The 26,228-nt window shown below is 36.5% G+C and overlaps 1 protein-coding gene across 5 annotated transcripts; it reads right to left on the bottom strand.

Moving 5' to 3' along the window:
- Positions 1 to 355: 355 nt before the first annotated feature.
- Positions 356 to 26,202, bottom strand: SPDL1 (spindle apparatus coiled-coil protein 1). Of its 5 annotated transcripts, XM_060146538.1 has the most exons (12): positions 25,742 to 26,169; positions 21,486 to 21,657; positions 19,529 to 19,705; positions 14,936 to 15,130; positions 13,943 to 14,092; positions 13,745 to 13,843; positions 13,558 to 13,668; positions 11,446 to 11,586; positions 6,413 to 6,516; positions 5,627 to 5,814; positions 3,354 to 3,693; positions 356 to 883 (listed from the first exon to the last, which is right to left on the bottom strand). In XM_060146538.1, the coding sequence occupies exons 1-12, from the start codon at positions 26,032 to 26,034 to the stop codon at positions 736 to 738; spliced, it is 2,118 nt and encodes a 705-aa protein (XP_060002521.1). In that variant the 5' UTR covers positions 26,035 to 26,169; the 3' UTR covers positions 356 to 735. The 5 variants fall into 5 exon arrangements, with proteins under 5 accessions (XP_060002521.1, XP_060002522.1, XP_060002524.1 ...); XM_060146539.1 differs by lacking the exon at positions 13,943 to 14,092; XM_060146541.1 differs by lacking the exon at positions 356 to 883 and having other exon boundaries at positions 2,905 to 3,693; positions 26,091 to 26,202.
- Between the last annotated feature and the right edge of the window lie 26 nt (positions 26,203 to 26,228).

The following is a 26,228-nucleotide window of genomic DNA, read 5'->3' as shown; positions in this document are numbered from 1 at the left end:
GAAAAAGTCTTTATTTGTAAAGTTTAGAATTGAAAATATATATTGTGTGTGTGTCTGTGTATATATATATATATATATATATATAAAAATTATATGTACCAGGGAATTAAGAATCCCTGAAGTTTCTTTTTTCTTCCTTTATTCCCTTTGATAACATGCTATTATCCATACAAAGTAAAAAAACAAAAAGGGGATAAATTATAGCAGTTTTATTTTAAATTTCAAAATTATTTTTTTATGTAATTGAGACAAAATTTAAATCATGTATATGAATACAAAGATGAACATATGTGCTTTACACGCTGACAAAATCTAGTTACAATATAATATATATTTTTAAACCAAGTTTTCTATTTTCACGACACAGTGAAAAACTACGTTCATAAAAATGTACATAGAAAAATATAATAGTTAATGTGTTCTCTTTTCAAATATATATGGCTCTGAAGGTACTTTAAAAATCTATATACAATGTAACCAATAAATTTGTAATAACACTTTCCTTCAGCTAATGGTTTCTTCACTGTGATTCATAGTTCATCACTTAGGGAACTCTCCTGGTTAGAATCACAACCACATTTTGAATGTTTGGTGAAAGGAGCATGAAAGTGCCAGTTCCTGGCACAATGAGTAGAAGGAAATAAGCTACAAGATGGTATACTTCAGATAAAGACAATCTTAACTAACCTCCAGAGCAATCTTTTGGGCAAGTGGTACCTTACTCTTATTAAGTCTTTACTGCTGAGGGCACTGGGTCTCTGGAGTTGATTTGGAGGACACGTATACAATAGGGTGTGATTTCTTACAGGTTGCCTTTTCCAATTTGCTTGCAGTTTCTTTCCCTTCTTTAACTTCTGTTTGAAGCCTTGATTCAGCAGCTAACCTACAGGCATTAAAGCATCCACTCTGAATTCAAATGTGGTTAGGAAAAATTAAAGAAGAAACAATCCACCAGTATAATGGACCTCTTAAGGAGACATGGTGATTTTTTTTTTTTTAGGTATATAAGGAGAAAAATTATAGTTGACTTCAATACCATTAAAAAAACTAAGTCACTGCTGCACTAAAAGAACCTTTTTATATCAATAGACTTAATTTTTCAGATGTCTAAAGAAATGTCTTTAAGGTTGAATAAAAAGCCATGGCAAGGCCTAAATTAAAGAATTAAAATATAATGAGGGTGCCTATCATGATAAACACAACTAACAAAAAAAATTTTAATGCTAGAGCAGTATTTTAATGTTAACATGACTTACAAAAGGCAAACGCAAGATAAAAATTAACAAGGAATCCTGGGCTGCATGAATAGACGTCTATTTATCTCATTAAAAAAACTCAAATTGAATTTCAACTAGCAAAATAATAATTTAAGAAAAAAAAGTGAAGAGATATTTTAAAGTGCCTATAAGGATATTTTATAACAAGAGCATCAATTAAATTTATAAAGCATGCAATAGTGAAGTTCCCAATAAAAGCCGTATTTATTATTACAATATTAGCATAGGATTGTGTGTCTAAGTTAAGCATGCAGAGAGCAAAAGGTTGGAAACATCTAAAGTTAGCAGATGGACACACACACACACACAAAAACAAATGTTTTGTTATTTTATTTGTTTTTGTTTAGCAAGACAAAAACATTCCAACGTGCTACTTGAGTCAAACAAGTAGCTAAATACATTTGCTTAAATAATTTTTATCAAGCAAAAAAAGGCAGAAAAAGAAATGAAGACAACGTAGATAGTAAGGTTTGCACTGATCATTTCTGGAAATTCACCTCCAGGAATATACAATGGTCAAAACACACATACACAGTGAATCACATATATACAAGCATAACCTGTTGAATTCACTTCAGAACTACTCGAAACCATGTGTGTATCAGATATCATTCATTTAAAGCTGCTTCTTCCTTGAGAATATTAAGCTTTGATTTTATGTGACTTATGGGTTATAATGTGATTACATAAAATTTCAAGAAATGGAGTAATACATTACTCCTATTACTAATTCTAATAACTGCAATATTGTTGAAGTGCTTTCTTTGTTGAATACTGTTTAGTAGCACGGAAGACTTGAAGACAAATCAGATAAAACATACAAGAAAGCCCTTTTACATAAGGTGGGCTATGTCTTACCATTTCAATTCGAATGCATACTAGTAAAATGTCTTATTCTGTACCCCTCCATCAAAGACTGACCCTGGGAGTACCTTAAAGATCTCCTTTCATAGCAGACAATCCAAGCTAACTATTTTCAAATCAATATGCTTAATTTTTAGAATGTCTATTTATTTTAATTACATTTTTCATTCCACTGCATAAAGACATCCTTCATCTTTTACCATCTTTTTTTACCTTCTCCATTTTCCACATTCACTTCTTTTTTGCCCATTCTTGGTCCTGCCACACACACCTGCAGTACGCGGGCCTCTCGCTGTTGTGGCCTCTCCCGTTGCGGAGCACAGGCTCTGGACGCGCAGGCTCAGCGGCCATGACTCATGGCCAATGGGCCATGAACGGGCCCAGCCACTTCGCGGCATGTGGGATCTTCCCGGACCGGGGCACGAACCCGTGTCGCCTGCATTGGCAGGCGGACTGTCAACCACTGAGCCACCAGGGAAGCCCAAGAATGTGTTTCTTATACCACCCTAACCTCAGCCACTGTACCTACCTTTTCCTTCCACTCACTTCTCTTACCTTCTGCCTTCTATTATTTTAATTTTTTTTTAAAGGATAAGGTCCTTAAAACATTAATTCCTACAGACACACGTCTGACACTTCCTCTTTTAGTCACAAACTCAATTATGCAGAAACTAGAGGCTTTGAAGTTTGGGTGTAAATTGAAAATGAATTACCTGTGATATTTTAAAATGTCAGAATAGGTATTAAAGCACATTCTTGAAGGCTTAGGATAAACAATTTCGAAAGCCATAAAACATTTCACCTAACAGTTTTTTGGAAGGCTGAAATTTCTTAGACTAATGGAAAGCCCTTTTAGGATATAAGTTAATTTTTTTTCACGGCAACTCTTGAACCAGGAAAAAAATAAAACTGTACATTTATTCAAACCAACAAAACATTCAAAGAGGTACTAGACTGCAGTATTTCTGCCTCATGACATAGAAAAGTGTTACTTTTTAAAACAATTCCCTTATTCAGGAGTCCTTTTCCCCTGTAATCATTTTAGTCTTTCTTAAAGTTTTAGAAAATCGGAAGGTAGGCAGATGAAATTGGGGAATTATACTGCATGCAATACTAAGAAAATAGATAAAGAAACAGATAGTGCAGTTCATGCAGCGATAGAGAAGAGATGGAGAAGGCTGCTCACTGCCTTGAAGGAAAGAGGACACTGACCTGGGAGAGTTAGGGGTGTTTCCACTTCTTTCACTTAAGGCTTCCGACTCAGCTGGAACTCCTATAAGTTTCACACATTTCTTTTCCTTCCTTGGCTGAGGACCCACGGACAGATTTTTGTAAGGAGACAGAATGACTCCTGATGTGCTTACAGAAACTGTCTTTTCCAATTGCAAGTTATCTTCTAAATTGTTAGGACAGGACTGTACCTCCTCTTTCTTAGGTGGTAATCTATAAACTTCTTCCTCAACAGCACTGGTGGTACATACATCGTTAGGGGTGGTTATATCCACAGGAAGTACCTCACGCCTCTTTTTGAGTACAGGCACTTCAATTTTCTCTGAGAAAAAAACCAATTAAAAATAGACCTAGTCAATAAATCAAACACACAATCAACATAAGGTAAAACTAGTTATAAATGTATTTTTTTCCTTTCCTTTTTTCCCACTTCCATTCCTTTAAAACCCATTCATCTCCTTACTGAAATACATTGTCTTTAATCCTTTCTTTTTCATGGATTCCAGTAACTATATCTTTTCGAGGTTATCTGGCTATAAATTTTTCCTTAGGATCTCAATATATTTGACTCTCTAGGAATGAACACTTAAATGGTCTCTTCTAGGGTTATGATAGAAGTTGCATGGGGCTTCATAAGATCTCACCATGGAAATCAGGAAGGATATAGTGGCGAAGAGTCAAGGAATCCAGGTACTAATCCTAGTGCTAACAACACTCTGCAGCTGGGTGACCTTGGGAAAGTCCTTAACCTCTCTGAGCTTTGTATTCTTTCTTTTTTTAAACCTTGAATAATAATAGTCATCATTTATTGAGCAACTACTAAGTGTAAAGCACCGTGTTAATGTGCTATATGCATTCACATTTAATCTAAGGCGTGAGCTTTGTTTTCTTTACCTGTAAAATGGGGATTAAAAGCACCCATTGAGTGAAGACTCAATACTGTGTCTTATAAGGATTAACATAACATCATTCCATCCCTTATGCGGGTCCATATACACAGTCACAGAATTAACTGTTCTAATACCTTTTCTGTACCCCCATACCAATGTGTCTTTCATTTTCAATATCAAAATATTGGTGAGGTTGGAGAAACCATGGTTGAATGTGGGGCTGGTGTTCCTGTTGGTATCACTATTGTTTTTAAATCAGTATTTTCCCTTTCTCTAGCACTGCTCCTTTGAAATCCACACCATCTAGATTCATTATACTTCCTCCTGCTTGCTGTATTCAGTTCACAGCAGACCTTTGAAATTTGAAATGGATAATTCTTAATCAGGACAGGCTATTAATCAGGGAAGGGAGAAAGGATAAGGGAAAAAGAAGCTTTTTTAAACTATAAAGAATCCTTATTATTGCTGACAACCTCCCCACTATTGTTGAGAATCACTTCAGTCACTGAAATAATAATGAAGAGAAAGTTGTAGGCATGTGAACAGTATAGGGGCTGAAAAATCTATAACCTAAAACATGTAACAGAACTTTTTTTTGGTCTAAGAACCATCACATTCTTAGACTCTTTTATTTTGGGCCTTTTATTTTTTAATTTACATAATGTAAAATCACTTTTTAAAATGTATCATATGCAGAGCCTACATGCTTAGGCTATTTCCTATCTCAGTGATTACACTTGATAGTTGTCCTCTAATATCCGTCCTGCTATTCCTTAATAGAATCCCAAAGATTTAGTTGGGAACATGGACCCTGAGAATCAAGGCTGAATTTCTCTGCTACTCCTATAGGCAGGTAAGGCCATGTAACTAAATTCTGCTCAAGGAGATATATGTTGATGAACAATGCAAAAGAAGCCTAGATCCTGACATTGATCAGTCTTAGAATGCCCCCTCCAGACTTTTATCAGGGAGAGGAATAAATACCTATCTTGTTTAAGTCTCCATTATTTTAAGTTTTCTATAAACATTAGTATTAACTAATATAGCTCTCAAACATCAGTTGCCTCAACAAAACTGAACTCTTTGGTATTATGTAAGATGCTGCAATCTTAAATGGAAAAGTCTCAAATGTCAAGGTTCTACTATACAGATATCCAAAAAGAATACCCATTATATTCATGCACATCTAGTACCCAGTTTCTTTGAATTTTCCTACACATTTTGTAGCAATAAATTTATTAAATACAGATACATAGCCACAAATTAGTTTGTAATATGATGTGCATAAAGCTGTAGCAAGGAAAAAAAAATATGATCTCTCAGAGCTTCTCGTGATAGAAAAGACAAAATATGAGACATACATACCTTCAGGTTCATACTTCAGTTTTAACTCATCTAGTTTAGCTCTCAGTTTCATATTTTCACTTTGGGAAAGCTGGAGGCACCTTTCATTCAAAAAAAGTTTTCGCTCAATATCCAGAGCCCGCTGGCTCTCAAATAATGCTTTCATTCGCTGGATGGACAATTCACCTTTAGTGCTTTCATTCTCTTTGCTATATTAATTAAAAAAAAAAAGAGAACCAAGGAATATTAAAATAACACAATAAGCAAGTGTAATAGTTACTACAAATTATTTACTATATTATATATTTGAACTCTTAGTAAAATGTATTTCCCTGGGTTTTTAGTAACAAAGAAACAATAAGCAAAATAAGCTTTTTTATATTTAACAATAGCAGTTTCAAATTAGAAAAACAATCTCATTTCAAAGGAAATGAACAAAGGGGGGCATATTTTCCACATTTACGCATGTATAAATAAATTCCTTTAAGTTTTAAGTTACATGATATTTATTCTTTAAAAATTTAGACTATAAGAACATTTTCTACTTTAAAGTTCTTTTTTACTTACTAATCTGAAAAGCTTTATGAAAAACATAAAGAACTAAAAACATTTCATTATTCATTGAAAGTATTTTTCTTCAATAACCAGCACTAATTATATCTTGAATAAATCTCATTTGCTACACAGAGGTATTTCTGTTGCCATTCCTTTCTGGGATTTTCTTTTGGCAATTTAAAAACGAAACTATAACCACTTATTATAAGCAAGTCAAAAAAGTCTCTGTCTTCCCAGGCCCCCAACACTTACTTTAAGTTTTCAAGCTTTATTTGAAGTAAATCTGTGTAATAGGTGTCATCTTCCAGAGCAACAGAGTTGGCTGAAGGCTTAGATTCCATACTTTCATATAAACTCTAAAGAAAACAATTCTTATTACTTAAAATAAGTAACAAATTAGGTTAGCATAGGTTTATTAATAATAGTATCAGCTACCACTTATTGAATGCTTATCATATGGCAGACACTGTGCTAAGCACTATCCACTTAACTCATTTACCTTCTGAAGTAGGTACAAGAATGAGCATTCCTCTCCTACAGATGAGGGAACTGGCTCACAATGCTACAGGCAAGTAAACTGAGAAGAGAGAATCTGAACGCAGATCTGTCTCCAAAGCCTATGGTTCTAAGTACACCTGTATCCTCCCTCTGGTTTCTCTCTTCTGGCTTTTAAAATGGAAGAAACAAATACTCACAGGGTTTAGTTCTGGCCTTTATGACAAAGCCATAAATTACAAAAATATAAAAAAGAGTGGAGATCCTTACAGTTATTTTTGGTGCCCACTCTTCTGAGATTCTGATGGAATCTCTGTACAATTTCTCTAGGGGAAAAAAAAATGTAACTCTGCTTAAAAACGTGTAAACAATTTCAGAGATTGCAGGTAAAAGCCCCTAATTTAAAGCTGTAATTGTCAAAGTATAGTGCAGAGTCCACTAGTGAGCCACATACACCTGCCAAGAGATGTTTTGCAAATTTAACCAAAATTGCAGTCCTTTCAACAGTTCTTACAAGAGAAAGAAAGTTATATAAACTTAAAATTTTATGATACACTAACAGCTACAATTTAGAATGCCTAAAAGGTTATTAATGTTTACAAAATTTGTCATTTGTAAACTTTAATTAATTCTTTAGTGAGAAGATATCTGTGCTCCCTAAGTTAATTTATAAATTCAATGCAATCCTAATAAAAATGCCAACAAATTTTTTTTGGAGCTAGACAAGATGTTCATAGGGAAAAACAAACATGAAAGAATAGCCAGGAAAAATGCTGAGAAAGAAAAGCTATGGTGGGAGAATAGCCTTACCAGACAAAACATACTATAAAACCTCTAAAATTAAAAGCATGAGTCTGATGTGCAGAGAAGTAGGCCAGTGGAATAGAATGGAAAATCCAGAAATAGACTCAAACATAAATGGATATTTGATATATGGTATAGGTGTCATATTAAATCACTGCCACAGGAACTTCCCTGGTGGCACAGTGGTTAAGAATCTGCCTGCCAATGCAGGTGACATAGGTTTGATCCCTGGTCCGGGAAGATCCCACATGCTGTGGAGCAACTAAGCCCATGTGCCACAACTACTTAGCCTGTGTTCTAGACCCCGCGAGCCACTACTGAACCTGCATGCCCTAGATCCCATGCACTGTAAATACTGAGCCCACTCACCACAGCTACTGAAGCCTGCGAGCTCTAGGGCCCATGTGCTGCAACTACTGAGTCCCGCATGCCTAGAGCCCATGCTCTGCAACAAGAGAAGCCACAATGAGAAGCCTGGACACTGCAACGAAGAGTAGCCCCTGCTCGCCGCAACTAGAGAAAGCCCGCGTGCAGCAACGAAGACCCAGTGCAGCCAGTAAATAAATAAATAAAGTAAATAAATAAACAAATCACTGCCACCAAGATTGACTTCTTAATAAATGATGCTGGGACAACTGGCTAGTTATTTGGAAAAGATAAAACTCAACTTATATCTCACACTATACACGAGAATAAAATTCAGTAGAGATCAGATCTCTAAATGTAAAAAGTGAAACTGTACAAATACTACAAGAAAACGTGTTAAGTCCTCTATACACACAGGCAAATAAATACACCTATAAAACAATGATATGCACTATGATACATTATTGCCAGCGGGAATCTAAATTGGTACAAGCCATGTGGAGGAGTTTGGGAACATCTAACAAAACTATCTATTAATTTACTTTTTACCCAGCAATTGCACTGTAGGAATTATCCCTGATGATACATCTACAACAATAAGGAAATGCAAATATATGCAAAATGTACTTTGTAGCACTGTATATATAGCACTGTATATAACTGCAAAATAATGGAAATAATCTAAATACCCAGAAACAGGAGAATGTATGAGAATCCATACAATGGAATTCTTTGTTGCTGTTAATAAGAATTAGGAAGTCTCTCTAAACTGAGATGAAGTGATTTCCAGGTTAAAGTTAAATGAAAAAAAGGAAAGTATAAAAGACTATCTGTGTTATTGCTACATTTTGTCCAAAAAAAAAAAAGGGAGAAAAGAAAGCCTATATAAAGCTGCTCTTTTTGCAAAAAGAAACAGCATGAGTAAATCAGAAACAAATGAAATTGGCTACCTAAAGGGGTGGGGTGGAAACAGCATAGGAGGGATGGGCAGACAGATATGTCTCTGAGTGTATCTTCTTTATAGTTCTTTTAGAACCTTGTTAATGTTTCACATGGAAAAAAGTATATACATAAATTCAACAAGGATGGATGGAGGGCAACAAAACAAAATAGAAACAGAAACAAACAAACCTAACTGTATTTCAGATGCATAACACACTCATACCAAAGAGGAGTAAGGGAGGAGGGGGAAAAAAAAACCCAAGTTAACTTTTGAACACAGTATTTTGACTATATACCCTCAGGCTAAAAACAAAAAGAACTACAAACAAATCCTGAACTTCAGTGAGTAGGGTAATTCTGAAACTATCAATATATGTATTCTAAGAATGAGTAAATAAGCAAATATATTGAGGACAATAACCGCCAGGTTTTTCACTGGTGGATAAAATGGGGTAGGCAATGAAGCCTGTGGTATCAGATTCAAACTGGAGTTATTAAGTATGAAATCAAGGTTTTCTTATGTGTATATATATATATAAATACATATACTCACACAAACCTATTCACACAAAGCATTCATAAATATGCATATAACACATACATAAATACACTAAATATACGCACACAGACTTCTAGTTCTGTCTGCTAAAAGGGTCTAGAAGTGATGACATTCCAGTAGCAATAAGCACATCTAATGCCCATTTCTTGGTTTCTAAGTGCCATTGAACACTTAAAGGAACCCATGCTCCTTGCAGAAATGCTGATTCCAAGGCTGGGGCAGGTGAGCTAGGAATATCTTGTTGTGTCAGAGTAAGGAAGTATTCCTGCTGGCCAAATCTGGGCGATCAGAGTAAATAAAGAAGTTACAGACTACAATCCATAGGATAAAATAAGAATTCATGAGGCTATATGATATCAATAAATAAATAAACGAGGAGGAAAGTTCTTTTCAATCCCTTTATTATTCTTCTAACTAATAAATGTAGAAGGAATGATGAAATTATCATTTGGCAATCATCACAGAACCTGTTTCAGGCAAGAATCATCAATGGATGTTCAAGTATAAGGAAAAACAGATATATACTTGGTCTAAGTAACTCCCCCCAAGATATTTATTAATTACAAAGGGAAGAATCATAACCGTACACTGGAGAAACCTGCAGGCATAACCACAACCAATCAAGGTTAATATAACCAGTTATGGTACAAACAGACATTATGTGCCACCTGATGTACACATTGAGAAGGGTATAATACTACTCCTGTAGTTTTCCATCAAAAATACATAGCCTGAATCTAATTATATCACACACCCTCTAAAATGAGAGAAAATCTACAAAACAAACGGCTGTACTCTTAAAAAATGTCAAGGTCATAAAAGTTGAAGAAAGCCTACAGAATTGTTCCAGGTTAAGGGAGACTAAAGAGACTTGGCAATTAAAGACAACATATGGGGCTTCCCTGGTGGCGCAGTGGTTGAGAGTCGGCTTGCCGATACAGGGGACACGGGTTCGTGCCCCGGTCTGGGAAGATTCCACATGCCGTGGAGCGGCTGGGCCCGTGAGCCATGGCCACTGAGCCTGCGCGTCCAGAGCCTGCGCGTCCAGAGCCTGTGCCCCGCAACGGGAGAGGCCACGACAGTGAGAGGCCCACGTACCGCAAAAATAAAAAAAATAAAAATAAAAAAAAAAAGACAATGATCACGGATTGGACCCTAGAAAGGAAAGCATTTGGGTATTTTTGTTTTCCAAGAAGGACATTAGTGGTAATTGGTAAAATATAAAAGGCAACTTAGCCAAAACTACATATCAATGTTAGCTTCCTGATTTTGATCATTGTATCAATACTACGGTTATGTAAAAGGATAAGCTTCAACACTGAGGTACAACATAAGGGTTAAGGGGTATCTGGTTTGCAACTTACTCTCAAATGTTTAAGATAAAAATGTACACACATGGAGAGAGAGAAAATAAAAAAGCAGATGTGGTGAAATTGATAATTGGGGAATCTGGGTGAAGGGTGTATAGAAATAATTTCATGACTTTTCTGGGACTTTGAATTTATTTCAAAAAATTTTAAATAGCGTATTAAAGACCTCTATGAATTCCAGTTGCCACATAATATTGGACAATGTGACAAAAGTATTACTATGCATCCATTAAACAACAGAGGTGGAGAGCACCGAAGAAGAATCAATTACTGGTAACACTCAACAGGAGGAACAAATCTCACTGACATAATGTTGAGTGGAAGACAGAAGCAAAAGAGTATGTAATGAATGATTCCATTTATACGAAGTTCAAGAGTATCTGTACATGTAAAGCTGATACAAAGTTAGAAGGTGGGAGGACTCACTTAAAAGGGACATGACAGTGCTGCTCTGGAGTGCTGGAAGTATTCTATATTGTGAGCTGGGGAGTAATTATAAGGGGGTATATGTATGTAAAACTCATTAAGTTGTACACTAAAGATATGGGCACTCTGAGTATAACTGAGTTACAATTTACAACAGCAACAGATATGAAAAGCATAAAGAAACTAGAAGAAAACATTAAATATTGGTAAATCTCAACGGAAATTATACATTAATTACATAATAAAGAAACTCGTTCAAGTTAGAAGGATTAAGATACTCAAACCAAAATTTGGCTGTGTTTTTTAAAGGTGTTTATACATACCTTAAATTTCTCCAGATTCCTAATTTCACCTAAGAGATGTTTAATTTCCCCATTCTTCTGCTCCAGCATGGCAAGTAACCGTTCTTGCTGTTCAAATTCAGCTTGAGACCCTTTCATTTGTAGCAATGTGGCGATTTGTAACTAGAAAAAAAAAAAATCCCTCCTCCCATAAAAATTGAGTCGGGGAGAGGAAGAGTCTGATAACCATATTTTCGATACAGTTCATATTTTGTACTATATTACTTTGACCTCATTTGGGAAGCTAAACTAATTAGCTATTTCTAGTCTAATACTAGACTAGAAAAATTTGAAAACATTTTATACCAATAATCTAGTTAGACATAACACTTTAGTACTTATTTAGACTACTTATGAGTGATATTTGAAGTCCATAACAATTATTTGTACTTCTGTGAAACATAATTGAGCTGCATGGCTGTGGTCTGGAAGCACATCACTTATGCAGTAAATGAGCCTGGCCAAATGCTGTGCTGTACTCATCATATGCACTCTCATTAAGGGTCTGAAGCAGTTTCTCAAAAATTTTGATTAACTTCAGTAGTATTAAGGGGGGGAAATTATTAAGCTACTCACATTCACAAATGTTCGATTCACAAAGAACAAGGATGGAAAGCAAAGGTAAAAGGCAATCTAAGGATACTGAAGCAACCTTTAATACAAGTATAAATTTATTTTGTAAGAGCAGCAATCAACTTACCTTATTATGACTCCACCTAAACTTGGAGTTACACAGCAATCAGAAGGAAATTAACTAAAATCTAAACCTAGCAATCCTTTCTGCCTTTGGAAATTTCTGGAGTTCTTAAAAAATGTCAATTAATTTAAATACATTTTTGAGTAAAGCGAGCAATGATACAAAGTTTTAGCTATGGTTACAAGTAAGAGAGAAAGGTGAGTTTTAACATTTTTAAGGATCCACTCTTTGTTCCTGCTTCAAACTGGAGGCTAGACACATTTAGCCTCAGAAGATTCAGAATGCTACCTGTGTCTAAAGACAGTCTGGGGTATCACGGGAACATTCAGAGATTAATAACAGTAGCCCAACAAATACAAAAAGAAAACAGAGCAAATATGAGAAAATTTACAAAGAAACAATTCCCAGATAGGGGAGAGCCTCAGTAAACCAGATGGCACAGTTAAAATCCTTAGAAATAAAAGCCACAGCTATTGTTTAAGTCAGCACTTCATTTAACTCCAGGACAACTCTAAGAGTCAAGTTGTATCATCTCTATTTTACAGATGAGGTGACTGATGCTCTGCCAAATAAAAATACTTGCTCAAGGTCACACAACTAACAAGTGACAGACTAGGATTCAATCCCAAGTTCATCTAATGCCAAAGTTTAATCATTGACCTTTCCTATTTCTTTGGTGAATCTCATCATCCTGAAAAAGAGGCGGGAAGCCTTACAGACTTCTAGTTAACACCTCAGGAGAGTTAGGCACAACAGATCAGGGATCAGGAGTCTAAGGATTGGTACAATACTGGAATCTTTCTAACTTCAGCATGTTTTTCTGTTACCAGCTGTTTGACTGAAATGACGCCCAACAAACCCTCAAAATCAGAAGGGATTATATGCTTGACTTGAGAAACTACAAGGAAAGGAAATTCAAATTTCAGTCTATAACTAAGCCTTTGTGGGAAAATTGAAGATTTGTGAGAGAGCTAGTTTTAGTTGAAGTAGGAACCTTAGGGCTATCCTCAGAAAGAAACTAGGCCAACAGTAGGAAAGAAAAACTTTTTAATACTTGTTTTTTCCCACTCTACAAAGAAAGAGCTAATGGCAAGGCTAGTGAGTAACAATTAAAAGCTCAATTTCTCTGGCAAGGCTAGTGAGTAACAATTAAAAACTCAATCAATCAATGGATGCTAAAAATACCACTTCTAAATCTACACAGAATTAATTTTTTAAAATAAAATATAAAAGGGATCTTTCATTCAATTAAAAAGTTTTTTCTAAAATCATGCAGTTCTAGAAATAATTATGTAAGTATATTCCTTGAAGGAAAAGACGCCTTCTTTGATATATCTGTACATGTAATGCTGATTCAAAATAGGTTTAATAAATCTTTGATCATAATAATTCTGTACCTTCATTCTTTGCATCTGTTCTCTATTAAATGCATTTTGCTTCTTTAGTGACTGATACTTGACTTTCATGCTGATAAGCTGACGTTCCATTGCTGCCCTTCGATCTTCCACCTAGAAAATATTAACATGTTTAATTATGCTTTTATTAAGTGAAATGCCAATTTAATCAATGGAATATTTTAAGTACCTCTGAAAACAAAGAGTTGCCTTTACTGTTAGGGTCCAAGGCTTGCTGGAGTGCCTGGTCTAGCTGCACCTGAAGATCTTGATTTGCTACACGAGCTTTCTAAGTTCAAAAGAAAACAATTTAGCTAATAGAGATTAGATTAGCAAGAAAACAATTTATTATAAATTGGAAAAGATGATGTTACTGTAATCACAACACCTCTAAGGCATTATAGTAAGAAACTGCTTCTTTCTCTCGCTCTTCTTTTTCTTCTTTAAGCCGGTCTACCTGGCGCATTAAATTAGTATTAAGAAGTTCTAGTTGTTCTTGTCTGTACTGTAGTTCGTTCACTTCTTCTTTGAGGGTGGTCTATTCAACAGGAATGGAAAAAGAAGAAACTCTCTTGAATAATCCTTCATTTAGCAGCTGTTCAGTTTATCTATCAGCAGTGGTTCACACCCAAAACTAAAACTAAGAAATAGTCAAAGGTTATAAGGTGCATAATAAAATTTTTAAAAAATTATACTCATATACATATCAACTTCCATGCTACCAACTTTTTATATTGGGCTTTTATGACACAAACTAGGATCAGGATAAATATCTAAATTCTTCCAGAAGTTTTATTAATCTAAAAGTAAAGTCTGCCTTACATAATCATGTAACCTAAAGCTTTACTTTATTTGAAGTAATCCATCTAAAAATCCTGTAAGGCTGCCCTGGTGGCGCAGTGGTTAAGAATCCACCTGCCAATGCAGGGGACAGGGGTTCGAGCCCTGATCCGGGAAGATCCCACATGCCATGGAGCAATTAAACCCGTGCGCCACAGCTAGTGAGCCTGCGCTCTAGAGCCCACGAGCCACAACTACTGAGCCCGCGAGCCACAACTACTGAAGCCCACGCGCCTAGAGCCTGCAACAAGAGAAGCCACCGCAATGAGAAGCCTGTGCACCTCAACAAACAGTAGAGAACTAGAGAAAGCCCACGTGCAGCAACAAAGATCCAATGCAGCCAAAAATTAAAAATAAATAAATTTATTTTAAAAAATTAAAAAAATAAAAATTCTGTAAAACATTTTTTAATTAGTTAGATCAAAGTTAGGCCAAAAAATATTTCAGCCTTAAAACTAGCTCATAAGGATTATTACAAAAACATGAAAAATATACAAGGGAAAAAAGGAAAACTCCAGAATACACATGCCATAAAAATTACCTTCATACTTTCCATTTCAGTTAGCTCAATTTGAAGAGCCAGCATCTCTGAAGAGATGCTTTCGTGTGCACGTTCAGACATTATTCTCATTTCCTCTGATTTGCAAGAAAGGAGTTCCTTCTGATGATCCACTTTGTGCTTCAGCTGCTTTTCACTAAGCCTAGCTTCATCTAATTCGGCTTTCAGTTTTTCTAACTAAGGTAAAAAAAAATCACAATCTATAAATCAAAAGGTAGTGAAGGTCATCAGAACATACAATTGCAATACAAATTATTCTGGTATCTGCAGGATAACTATTTTGGAAGGTAGTCAAGCTGAACAAGACTATTTAACTCCTTTTCCCAAAATGTCACATAGTTCCAAATCTTGGAACACTAAGAATACAGGCATACCCTGTCTTATTGCATTTTGCTTAATTGCACTTCCCAGATATTGCTTTTTTTTTTTTTTAACACATGGAAGGTTTGTGGCAACCCTGAGCCAAGCCGAGTCTACCAAGCGATTTTTCCAACAGCATTTGCTCACTTCCTGTCTTTGTGCCTTATTTTGGAAATTCTCATAATCTTTCCAACTTTTTCATTACTATTATATTTGTTATGGTGATCAGTGATCTTTGATGTTATTATTGTAATTATTTTGGGGCATCACAAACCACACTCATATAAGAGGGTGAACTTAATCGATAAATGTTGTGTGTGCTCTGACTGCTCTACCGAATGAATGGTCATTCCTATCTCTCTCCCTCTCCTAGGGCCTCCCTATTCGAGACACAACTCAAAATTAGGCCAATTACTAACCTTAACAATGGCCTCTCAGTGTTCATATCTCTCACTTTAAATCAAAAGCTAGAAATGATTATGCTTAGTGAGGAAGGCATGTCAAAAGCTGAGACAGGCCAAAAGCTAGGCCTCCTGCACCAAACAGTTAGCCAAGCTGTGAGTGCAAAGGAAAAGTTCTTCAAGGAAGTTAAAAGTGCTACTCCAGTGGACACACAAATGATAAGGAAGCTAAAGAGTCTAACTGCTGATACGGAGAAAATTTCAGACGTCTAGATAGATGAAAACAGCCACAACATTCCCTTAAGCCAAAGCCTAATCCAAACTCTCCTCAATTCTATGATGGCTGAGAGAGGGGAGAAAGCTTCAGAAGAAAAATTTGAAGCCAGCAGAAGGTGGTTCATGAAGTTTAAGGAAACAGGCTGTCTCCATAACATAAAAAAAAAAGTGCAAGGTAAAGCAGGAAGTGCTGATTTAGAAGCTGCAGCAAGTTATCCAGAAGATCTAGCTAAGATAATCACTGAAAGTGGCTACACCAAACAATAGATTTTCAATGTACACAAAACAGCCTTCCAGTGGAAGAAGATGTCATCCAGAACTTCCATAGCTCGAGAGGAAAAGTCAGTGCCTGGCTTCAAAGGACAGGCTGACTCTCTTGCTAGGGGCTAATGCAGCTGGTGACTTTAAGTTGAAGCCAATGCTCACTGACCATTCTGAAAATCCTAGGCGCCTTAAGAATTATATTAAATCTACTCTGTCTGTGCTCTATAAATGGAACAATAAAGCCTGGCTGACAGCACATCTGTTTACAACATGGTTTACTGAATATGTTAAGTCTACTGTCGAGACTTACTGCTCAGAAAAAAGATTCCTTTCAAAATAGTACTACTGCTCACTGAAAATCCACCTGGTCACCCAAGCAAGATGTCCAACGAGATTCATATTGTTTTCATGCCTGGTAACACACATCCATTCTGCAGCCTATGGATCAAGGAGTAATTTTGACTCTCAATTCTTATTACTTAAATACATTTTATAAGACTATAGCTATCTAAGATAGTGATTCCTCTAATGGATCTGGGCAAAGTCAATTGAAAACTTTCTGGAAAGGATTCACCATTCTAGAGACCATTAAGAACATTTATGATTCATGGAAAGAGGTCAACATATCAAAATTAACAAGAACTTGTAAGAAGTTAAATCCAACCCTCATGGATGACTTTGAGGGGTTCGAGACTTCCGTGAAGGAGTAACTGCAGATATAGTGGAAATAACAAGAGAACTAGAATTAGAAGTGGAACCTGAAGATGTGACTGAATTGCGGCAATCTCATGATAAAATGTTAATGGATGAGGAGTTGCTTCTTATGGATGAGCAAAGAAAGTGTTTTCTTGAGATGGAATCTGCTCTTGGTGAAGATGCTGTGAAGATTGTTGAAATGACAACAAATGATACAGAATATAACATAAACTTAGTTGATAAAGTAGCGGCAGGGTTTGAGACAACTGACTCCAATTTTTAAAGAAGTTCTAGTGCGGATAAAATGCTAGCAAACGGCATTGATGCTATAGAGAAATCGCTCATGAAAGGGAGAGTCAACTGATGCAGCAAACTTCATTGTTGTCCTATTTTAAGAAATTGCCTCAGTTACCACAATCTTCAGCAACCACCACCCTGATCAGTCAGCAGCCATCAACATGGAGGCAACACCCTCCACCAGAAAAAGATTATGACTCACTGAAGTCTCAGATGGTTAGCATTTTTAACCATAAAATATTTTAAAATTAAGGTATATACATTGTTGTTTTTAGACCGAATGCTATCGCACACTTCAAGAGACTACTTTGGAAACTAAAAAATTCATGTGACTTACTTTACTGTGATATTCACTTTTTTGTGGTGGTCTGGAACTGACTCTGAAGTATCTCTGAGGTATGCCTGTTTAAAGGGAACGAACTTATAGCAGAAGGGTGAAGCTTTAGGGTCAGGCCTAGGTTTAACCTGTCTCACTTACATTCCTCAAATGTAAAACTGTTAAGTGATCGTACCTACCATCACTGCGTTACTGTGAGGCTCTCAACTGAGATTGGGTGGGTAAAACATGTGGCACCACACTTAACACTCACTGAATGGTTTGTTATCAATAAAAAGCTTTTGCTTGATGTCCAGGGTTCTCATTATCATCTATATTGAATTCTCTTCAATAGGGTCTCAACATTCTTAGAATATATCCTGGTATTTGTTTTCTATTTAAAAAATAAGAGGCTTCTAGCATAATTTCTTTCCCCTTTTCTATTTTCATCATGTGAAATAAAAATTTCAGCTGATTGATCTATGTTGAAATGTGGACATTCTTCTGAAAAACATCACTGAATGACCCAAACTTATTGTACGGTGAGATGATTGGCCAAGGCTAGGCACCTTTTAACAGACAGTGACATGCCTTGTTTTATAAGCATATAAATAATCCATACAAGTAATCAGAGTAGGTCTGGATTCCTGGCCACTTTGGCTGCCGTGTGAAGAGTAAGTGGTATGACAGCAATGATGGAAGCAGGCTGCCTGTATAGTAGGGGAGAGACGATGGTGAGCTGGACTGCAGTGTTATAGCAGAGATGGGTATTTCATAGCTCAAGTTCTGAGAACTTGTTGATGGATTAAATATGAGAAATAAGTGAAAGAAACATAGCAAATAAAGCTCCAAATTATTGGCACAAGTAATTTGAGAACATCAATAAGACTGAAAATATTTTTTGAATTATTTAGTCTTTACTCCACCAAAAAGCCATCTCTATAACAGGCTTTACTTCAGACTCTGAATATTTCCTACATTACTCTTTTTTGTTTAGGTAATGAAAATTACTGCTAAACTGAAAATAATATCCAGGAAAAAAAAAAAGCATCATTAACAGTTATTGGTGTCTTAACTCAGAGAAGCTTCAGAGAAGCTGAATTATTATTTGTCAGAGTGGTATGCAAGATGATTCTAAGTATTACATGAAAGCATATTTTGATAGTTATCTTTGACTGCATATTAGGACAAAACATAACCAGCTCAAATATATTTCATTGATACCATTACTTAAAATGAGAAAACATTTAAAAAGGGAGTCAATTTAATGAGAATTAATTAACAGTATAGGTGGTACATCTTAAAAGATGGTACATGAAAAAAAAAAAAGATGGTACATGAAACACAGTGAAACAGGCTTTGATATCAGACAGCCTCAGTGCAAATTTTGACTGCTAATTTCTCGCTCTATAATCTTATCCAACTTTACTCAATCTGTTTAAACATTGGTTTTCTCATCTGTTATATGGAGATAATAATGGTACCTCCCTTATGGAATTGTGTAAGAAGTGGATCATATGTATTAGTTTATCTTCAATAAACAAACTATAAAGTATCAACTCTAATGTACATTAATTTACCAAAAACTATTGGCTTCTTTTGTGGAATTATAAAGTGTGCCACTAGTTGCAGTGAAGGTTAGGGAACTAGTCGTTCTGAAAAGGGACTAGCATACTAAGCACTCTAAGCAAGGAGGTTATGCTGACCACTAAACTAAAACTCCCTAACAAATACTCAGTTGCTAAAATTAAATAATCCTATTTAATTAATAGAATGTTATTTATACAAGTCTCTTAGGTGAACTATTGTTTCTCAGTGTTCCCACTCCTAATATTAAAATGATGGAGCCCTTAATCTCAGCTGTTTTGCATAGATGTTACTAAGAAAATCTTCTATCACCTAAAGTTTACACATGGTTGCATAATCATGAAATATTTCTGTTCTAAAACACAGAGATATCCAAACCTTATTTTTTAGTTCATTCACTTCCTGCCCATGGCTTCTGCTCAGCTGTTCTTCTAATTTCTCCAGGTGCATTTTTTGTTGTTGTTTAATAGCTTCACATTCAGAGCTCAAACTTTCTAACATTCGACTCTTGAGCTCAACTTCTCTCTGAAGTGTATATTTTTCTTGTTCATAATTCTGAAAAGAGATTCAATTATAATTCAATTACATAAAAATAACTTAAAGCCATCACACATAAGCAGTTTTCACCTTCAGCTGAATCATTCCTGTTTCACACATTTGCTGCTTTCTAAGTAACAACCACATGTTAAATCTGAAATAACTGTAGTTAGTATTAATGTTAACCCTAGAGGTATTTTGAGACTATATTAACGTTCGTGCTAGGGATATGGTAATTGCTTCTATGTCCTGCCAACGAAGTAAAAAGTGCTCTAAGGCTGTCAATGAGTCAAGTTCTCTCTGCTAGGAAAAAAAAGAAATTAATAGCATTTAAGTCTTCCTAGTGAGAACTATTTGGTTTGATAATAATATGCTCTACTTGTAGCTCTGAGTAAAATGAAGAAATAGTGGACAAGGTATAAACAGAAATAGTGAATTAGCTCTCACTTTCAGAATGTAGTCATCTGAAAAATGTTCATAAATGTTCATAACACCACTCAGATGAATACAGTGCTAAGACAAAAGTAGTATTTAAGAGGGCTTTTGCTTACTGTCAAGGAAGTTTAAAGATAAAAAGGGCATTAGTACAAACTTCTTCAACAAGCTTTAAAAAATAACATAAATAAAATTAGATTTAATACGAGAAAATTTTTAAAAAGAGTTGCCATTAGTTTTTTTTTCCTGATATATTTAAACTTTGAGATCAAAGTTTAAATACAATACTGAGCATTTATTAAATAAAACTGACTTATTCATTCTTTCAATAAATGTATGCCAAATATTAGGGATACAGCCGTGAACAAGACAGACAAAATTCCCTCTCATGTCATGTCTCTCATGACAGTGGGGGATGAACCACTCAGATGGAGGCAACAGCTCCTGTAAGGCCCATAAGGCAGGACTAGTATAGCTAAGAACAAAGGAAAGTAGTTTGAGATGAGGTCAAAGGTTGAAAGAGGTCAGATCACATGGGGATCTACAAATCCAGGTAAGGAGCTCGGATTTTGTTGTAAATAAAACTGGAAGCTGCTCTTTGCTTTCAGCAGGGCTGTGACATGATCTTTTGTGTATTCTTCAATGACCACTTGGCTGATGTGTGAAGAATGAATGGTGTGAATGGCAAATGCAGGAAGCAGGCAACCTAGTCAAAAGGCTGCAGTAGTAATCTGAGGGAGAGATGACGGTGGTCTGAACTAGAGTGGCAGTGGTATAGATATTTTGTAGGTCAAGTTCTTAGAGCTTACTAATGGATTAAATACTAGAAATAAGGGACAGAAAGATATTGAGTAAAACTCCTAGATTTCTGGCTCAAGTAACTGGATGAACGTTATTACATTTACTAAGTAAGGTAAAGAATTTTGCAAGAGCATGTTTGGTTAGTGGGCAGGGAATTAACTATTCTGTTTATGTTAAGTCTGAGATGCCCATTAGTGGGCAATTGAATACAAAAATCTAAACTTTAGGGGAGAACTAAGGACTTGGTGTAACAATCATGGGGCATTTAGATGTTACCAAAAACTATGAAACAAGTGAGGTCACCTAGGAAGAGTGCAGACAAAGCAAGGTCTAAAATTCAGTATGTAGTAAAGAGAGCGAAAATAACTTATTTTTTAAACTCAGAACACACTGAGTCAGAAAAAATATTAGATATTCATTTATTTCATTTCCTCTTAATGGGGATGGGTGGGAACTAGGCCTAAAATCCTCAGAAAATAAAAATAATATTAATAATTGCAGGACAACACAGATCTTCAGTAGCTAAGCACATCTTTGTAAACAGAGGAATATAGTGTCCTACCTCAGTCATGGTCATCATTTCATTACGACATTTATCCAATTGATTCTGCAATTCGTTCTGGCTCTCCACTAGTTGTAAACCATACTGTGCAGCTTTTAGTCGCTCTTCTTCAACTTCTTTGAGCTTGCATCGAAGATCTGCTATTATATCTGCCTCCATGATTTTTTCCTGTCTATTGTAAATAGAGGAAATAAAAGTACTTAAGCTTAAACAAAAAACTCCATATCAATAATAAAAGATATGTGTGTGTTTGTGTGTTGTGTGTGTATGTATATATTCAATACCACTGCTATATAAAAACACAGCATTAAAGATTTTCTTCCTGACTTTTAAATGGTCAAATTTGTATTCTTGTTCTAAGAGCCAGTTCTGACTATTTTGTTACCCGATTTTAGACCAAATCAAAAAAAAGATGAATACATTTAATTTTGCTTCTAAGGAATGCAGTATCAGGAAACCATTCAGTTATTGTGTGCTAAGCTTCCTTAAATGCTAAGGTAGGATGGTCTCATAATTATATCACTATACAGGTAACCAAGTTAAGAGAACAATAAAAGAAGCCAAAAAACTTTATAGTAGCATAAATGCTACTTAAAATATAAAAAGATGGCTTTGAATAAGATTCATAAGGTAAGGATTAGCCTGTCCACAATTTTTCACAACAGTGTTAACTTCCTGAACACATTAAATGTGCTTTATTGAAAACAGACTCACTAGCATTTTCCTAGTTATTCATAAGAAAGCATGCAAAACAGACACCATGTTCAGCGTAATTAAAGAACAATCTCATTCTAGACTTTCAAGCAAAGACTTAAACATTATCTATAGAAACATTCCACTTTAACTCAACCTCACTCATCATCCTTTCCAAACTGGTTCCAGGCTCTTAGGCCAGGCTTAAACTCAGCTTTGCCTTCAAAGAGCAACAAGCCATTATTAAGTTATTCTCCCATGTCTCCAGTCAATGTAGTCATTTCCTTCAACACATACTTCTTGAATGCCTATGTGCCGAGCTCCATTCTGGGCACTTCAGATACATCAAGTGGTCAAGCGGACCCCAAAAAAGGCTCTGCTTTCATAAAACTTACCCTCCAGTAGGAGAAGACAAGCAATAATAATATAATAACTAAATGCACTAGAAAGTGGAAATGGAAAAAAAAAATAAAACAGGGTAAGTAAGCTTGGAAGAGGTGGGTGTATCCTAACTAGGATAAAATTTAAAATGTGTTGAATGGGGAGCCCCTCAGGTGACTTCTGAGCAAAGCCTTGCAGAGGATAAGAGAATTAGCCATGTACTATTTAGGGAAGTCATGTTCCAAGTAGAGGTGTAGCACTACAGTTGAAGGAAGTCCAAAGAATGAACAAGATAGAGTATATATAGGTCAGAGGAGATAACAGAGGAGAATATGGAGATCAGGCCATTGTAAATAAAGGCTTTAGCTTCTACTCTGGGTGAAATGGGGCATCACTGCAAAGTCTGGAGTAGAGATATGATACATTTAAAAGGATCATTTTGGCTGATACGCTGAACAGTTTGGAGGGAAGCAAGTTGGAAGCAGAAAGATCAGGTGGGATGACCGCTCACACCAGAGTGGCTGCCATAGGAGGTGACGAGAAATGGTCAGATCCAGCATATATTTTGAAGGGAAAGCCAACGTGATTTTCTGACAAATGGAAATGTGGGATGTGTGAAAGAGAATTTTAAAATGCCTCCAAAGCTTCTGGCTGAGCAACTAGTAGAATAGATTTGCCGATAGTTGAGGCATCAAAAACTGTGGGTAAAGACTGTTTGGGAGAGAAAATAAGAGGTTTAAGTTTTAAAACATGAAATATGTCAAGTAAGCAATGGCTATAAAAGTAGGAGAAGGGTATGGGCTGGAGATATAAATTTGGGAGTTATTAGCATAAATACATGAGCTTTGTTATCACCAAAGTATGAGCATAATTAAAGAGAAGAGGACAAAGGTTGGAGCCCTGTTATGAGGTGGGAAAGAAGACCGCAAAGTATACTCAAGCATGACCAGTGAGGTGGGAGGAAAATGAAGAGCATGTGTTGTCCTAGAAGTCAATTAAAAAAAATGTACTAAGGAGGCAGAAGGTCAACTGCACCAAACGCTAAGTTAAATAAGGTGAAAACTGAGAACTGGCCAATGGATTTGAATTAATGGAGGTCAATTAGGAGATGACCCTAAGAGTAGTTTTGATGGGGAGATGTGGGCCTGATTGGAGTGAATTGGAAAGAATGGTAGGAGAATAGTAGACAGCAAGCATAGTTTTGCTGCAAAGAGCAGAAAAATGGAGCAGTAGCTAGAGAGAAAGTAAGATCACGTTTTTGGGGTTTTTTTTTTTTTTTAAGACAAAAAATTTTTTAAGAAAAAATAATTAAAAAAAAATTTTAAGGGCTTCCCTGGTGGCGCAGTGGTTGAGAATCCGCCTGCTGATGCAAGGCACACAGGTTCGTGCCCTGGTCCGGGAAGATCCCACATGCCGCGGAGCGGCTGGGCCCATGAGCCATGGCCGCTGAGCCTGCGTGTCCGGAGCCTGTGCTCCGCAACGGGAGAGGCCACAACAGTGAGAGGCCCGCGTACCACACACACAAAAAAAAATTTAAGAAAAAAATAACAGCATGCTTGTATGACATGGGATAGATCCAGGAGAGAAGGAAAACTAACGATATAGAAACATGGAGAACTACTGGAGTGATGAATGTGCAGGGTCTGATTTTTGGACAGGAACATAAATGTTTCATCTAAAGTAAAGGAAAGCATATGGGTACACTGATAAGCAGGTAGATATAGTGTTGGGAGTCAGCCTAAGTGCCCTTCTAATGTCTTCAATTTATCAGTAAATTAGGAAGCAAAATTTTGAGAATGAAGATGAAGGAAGAAATACAGGATTTTAGAAGCAGGGGGAAAAAAAAGGTATCCTATGTTATCCAGGGCTGCCTGTCACTGCTCTAAAATGCAAGAACTTTCCAAAGCCTGTACATGATGGGGCCAGCCACTAATTGTTGCACTAATTGTTAATAAAAATTTATATTTGCTAAGGATTTACCATTTGCCAGGCAGAGTGCTTCAAATGCACTATCACATTTAATTCTCTTAATGGACCTGAGCTAAGTACTACTGTCATCAATATTTACCAAAGAAAAAACAGAGCTAGCCTCAAGACATCCCAACCAGCAATGTCCAAGGCAGCCAAAAAATTAGCTCTCATTCATTCCAAAGATTTGCTGGAATTCCTATTTTGTGTCAGGTACTGTGCTACTGCTAAGGATACAATGTGATCCCCAAACTAGACAATATCCTCGCCTTCCTGAATCTTACAGTCTATTAGTGGAAAGGCATTAAATCAAATAACTGATACGTAAAGTTACAAGTGTGATAAGTGCAAGAGGGAGAGGTATATGGTGCTGAGACTATAACAAAGGGCAGCTGTCTTAATCTGGGTAGTGGGGTGAGGACAGGGTCAGGGGGAATATGGACAAGAAAGATTTCCCTGAGGAAGTGACTTCAACAGATGTAATGAATGTGTAAGAATTAACCTATCAATCTGCGGAGAAAGGTAGCCAGGGTTGAATAACAAGCACAGCAAATATGTGCCAGACATTGTGCTCGGTACTTTGCAAACATTATCTTATTTAATCCTCTCAACAACTATATGAAATAAAAGGCTTTCACCCCCATTTTACATATGTACAAACTGAGGCACAGAAACGTCAAGTAACTTATTGGGTTACTTAAGGGTTATCAGGTAGTAAGTGGCTAAATGAGATGGGAACAGGATCTAGTTCCATAGCTTGGTGCTCCTAACCACTTTTCTGTTCTGCCTCTCAGAAACGTAGCATATACAAAGCATTTAGGAGACAGGGAGCTCAGGGAATCAGGCTGCTTGAGTTCTTACCCCACTTTCACTACTCAATGGCTGCATCAACTTGGACAACTTACCCAATGTCTTGTTTTGTCATCCGTAAAACAAGGACAATAACATCTACCTAAAGGGTTTTTTTTTAGAAGATTAAACCAACAAATGAGTAAAAAGCAACTAGGACAAAATCCAACACGTAACTGTATGAGGCAGCGCTGTCCAGTAGAAATATAATGCGAACAAGACATGTCGATTTTTAATTTTCTAGGTGCCACATTTTTAAAAAAAGTAAATACTGGCGAAACTCACTTTAACAATACGTTATTTAACCCAATACATCCAAAAGATGATCAACATGTAGTCATTATAAAGATTATTAATGAGGTTACTTTTTGGTGTAGTCTTCGGATTGCCGAATGGGGCTATTGGCTGTCGTACCGGACAGCGCAGATCTAGTATTTGTTATCCTCCGGAGGCCCAGGCAGCGGACCCGGCTTTCCGTATCTACGCAGAATCCTCGGGAGCGTTGAAGCGGCCCAACGGAATATTGAGACCGGCTCGGAACCTGGTTTATAAGAACTGAGTTCCGCCGAAGAAGCTGTTCCAGCTGAAAGCCTGGGCGGAGACCCAGGCCCCCAGTTTCCTTAGGCCCTGCTCTCCCCTCCCCAGTAGTCCTCTCCATGCCGCTCCCCAGCTTCCCTCTTCACATGCACTTCCATCCAGGTACCTTGCCCCTACCTCTCTCCTCACCCCTTCCCCTGCTGCTGCAGCTCGCCGCGCTCAGATTCTCGACGTTAACTCCACCGCACCGCAGACACCGGCCCATTCACTCAGCAAGCTCTCGGTTAAGCGCCAGGGCTTTTTGAATGTAGTTCC

This window comes from Lagenorhynchus albirostris, chromosome 3 (genome assembly GCF_949774975.1).
Source record: "Lagenorhynchus albirostris chromosome 3, mLagAlb1.1, whole genome shotgun sequence".
Taxonomy (NCBI): domain Eukaryota; kingdom Metazoa; phylum Chordata; class Mammalia; order Artiodactyla; family Delphinidae; genus Lagenorhynchus; species Lagenorhynchus albirostris.
This window is presented reverse-complemented; position numbering and strand designations above follow the sequence as displayed.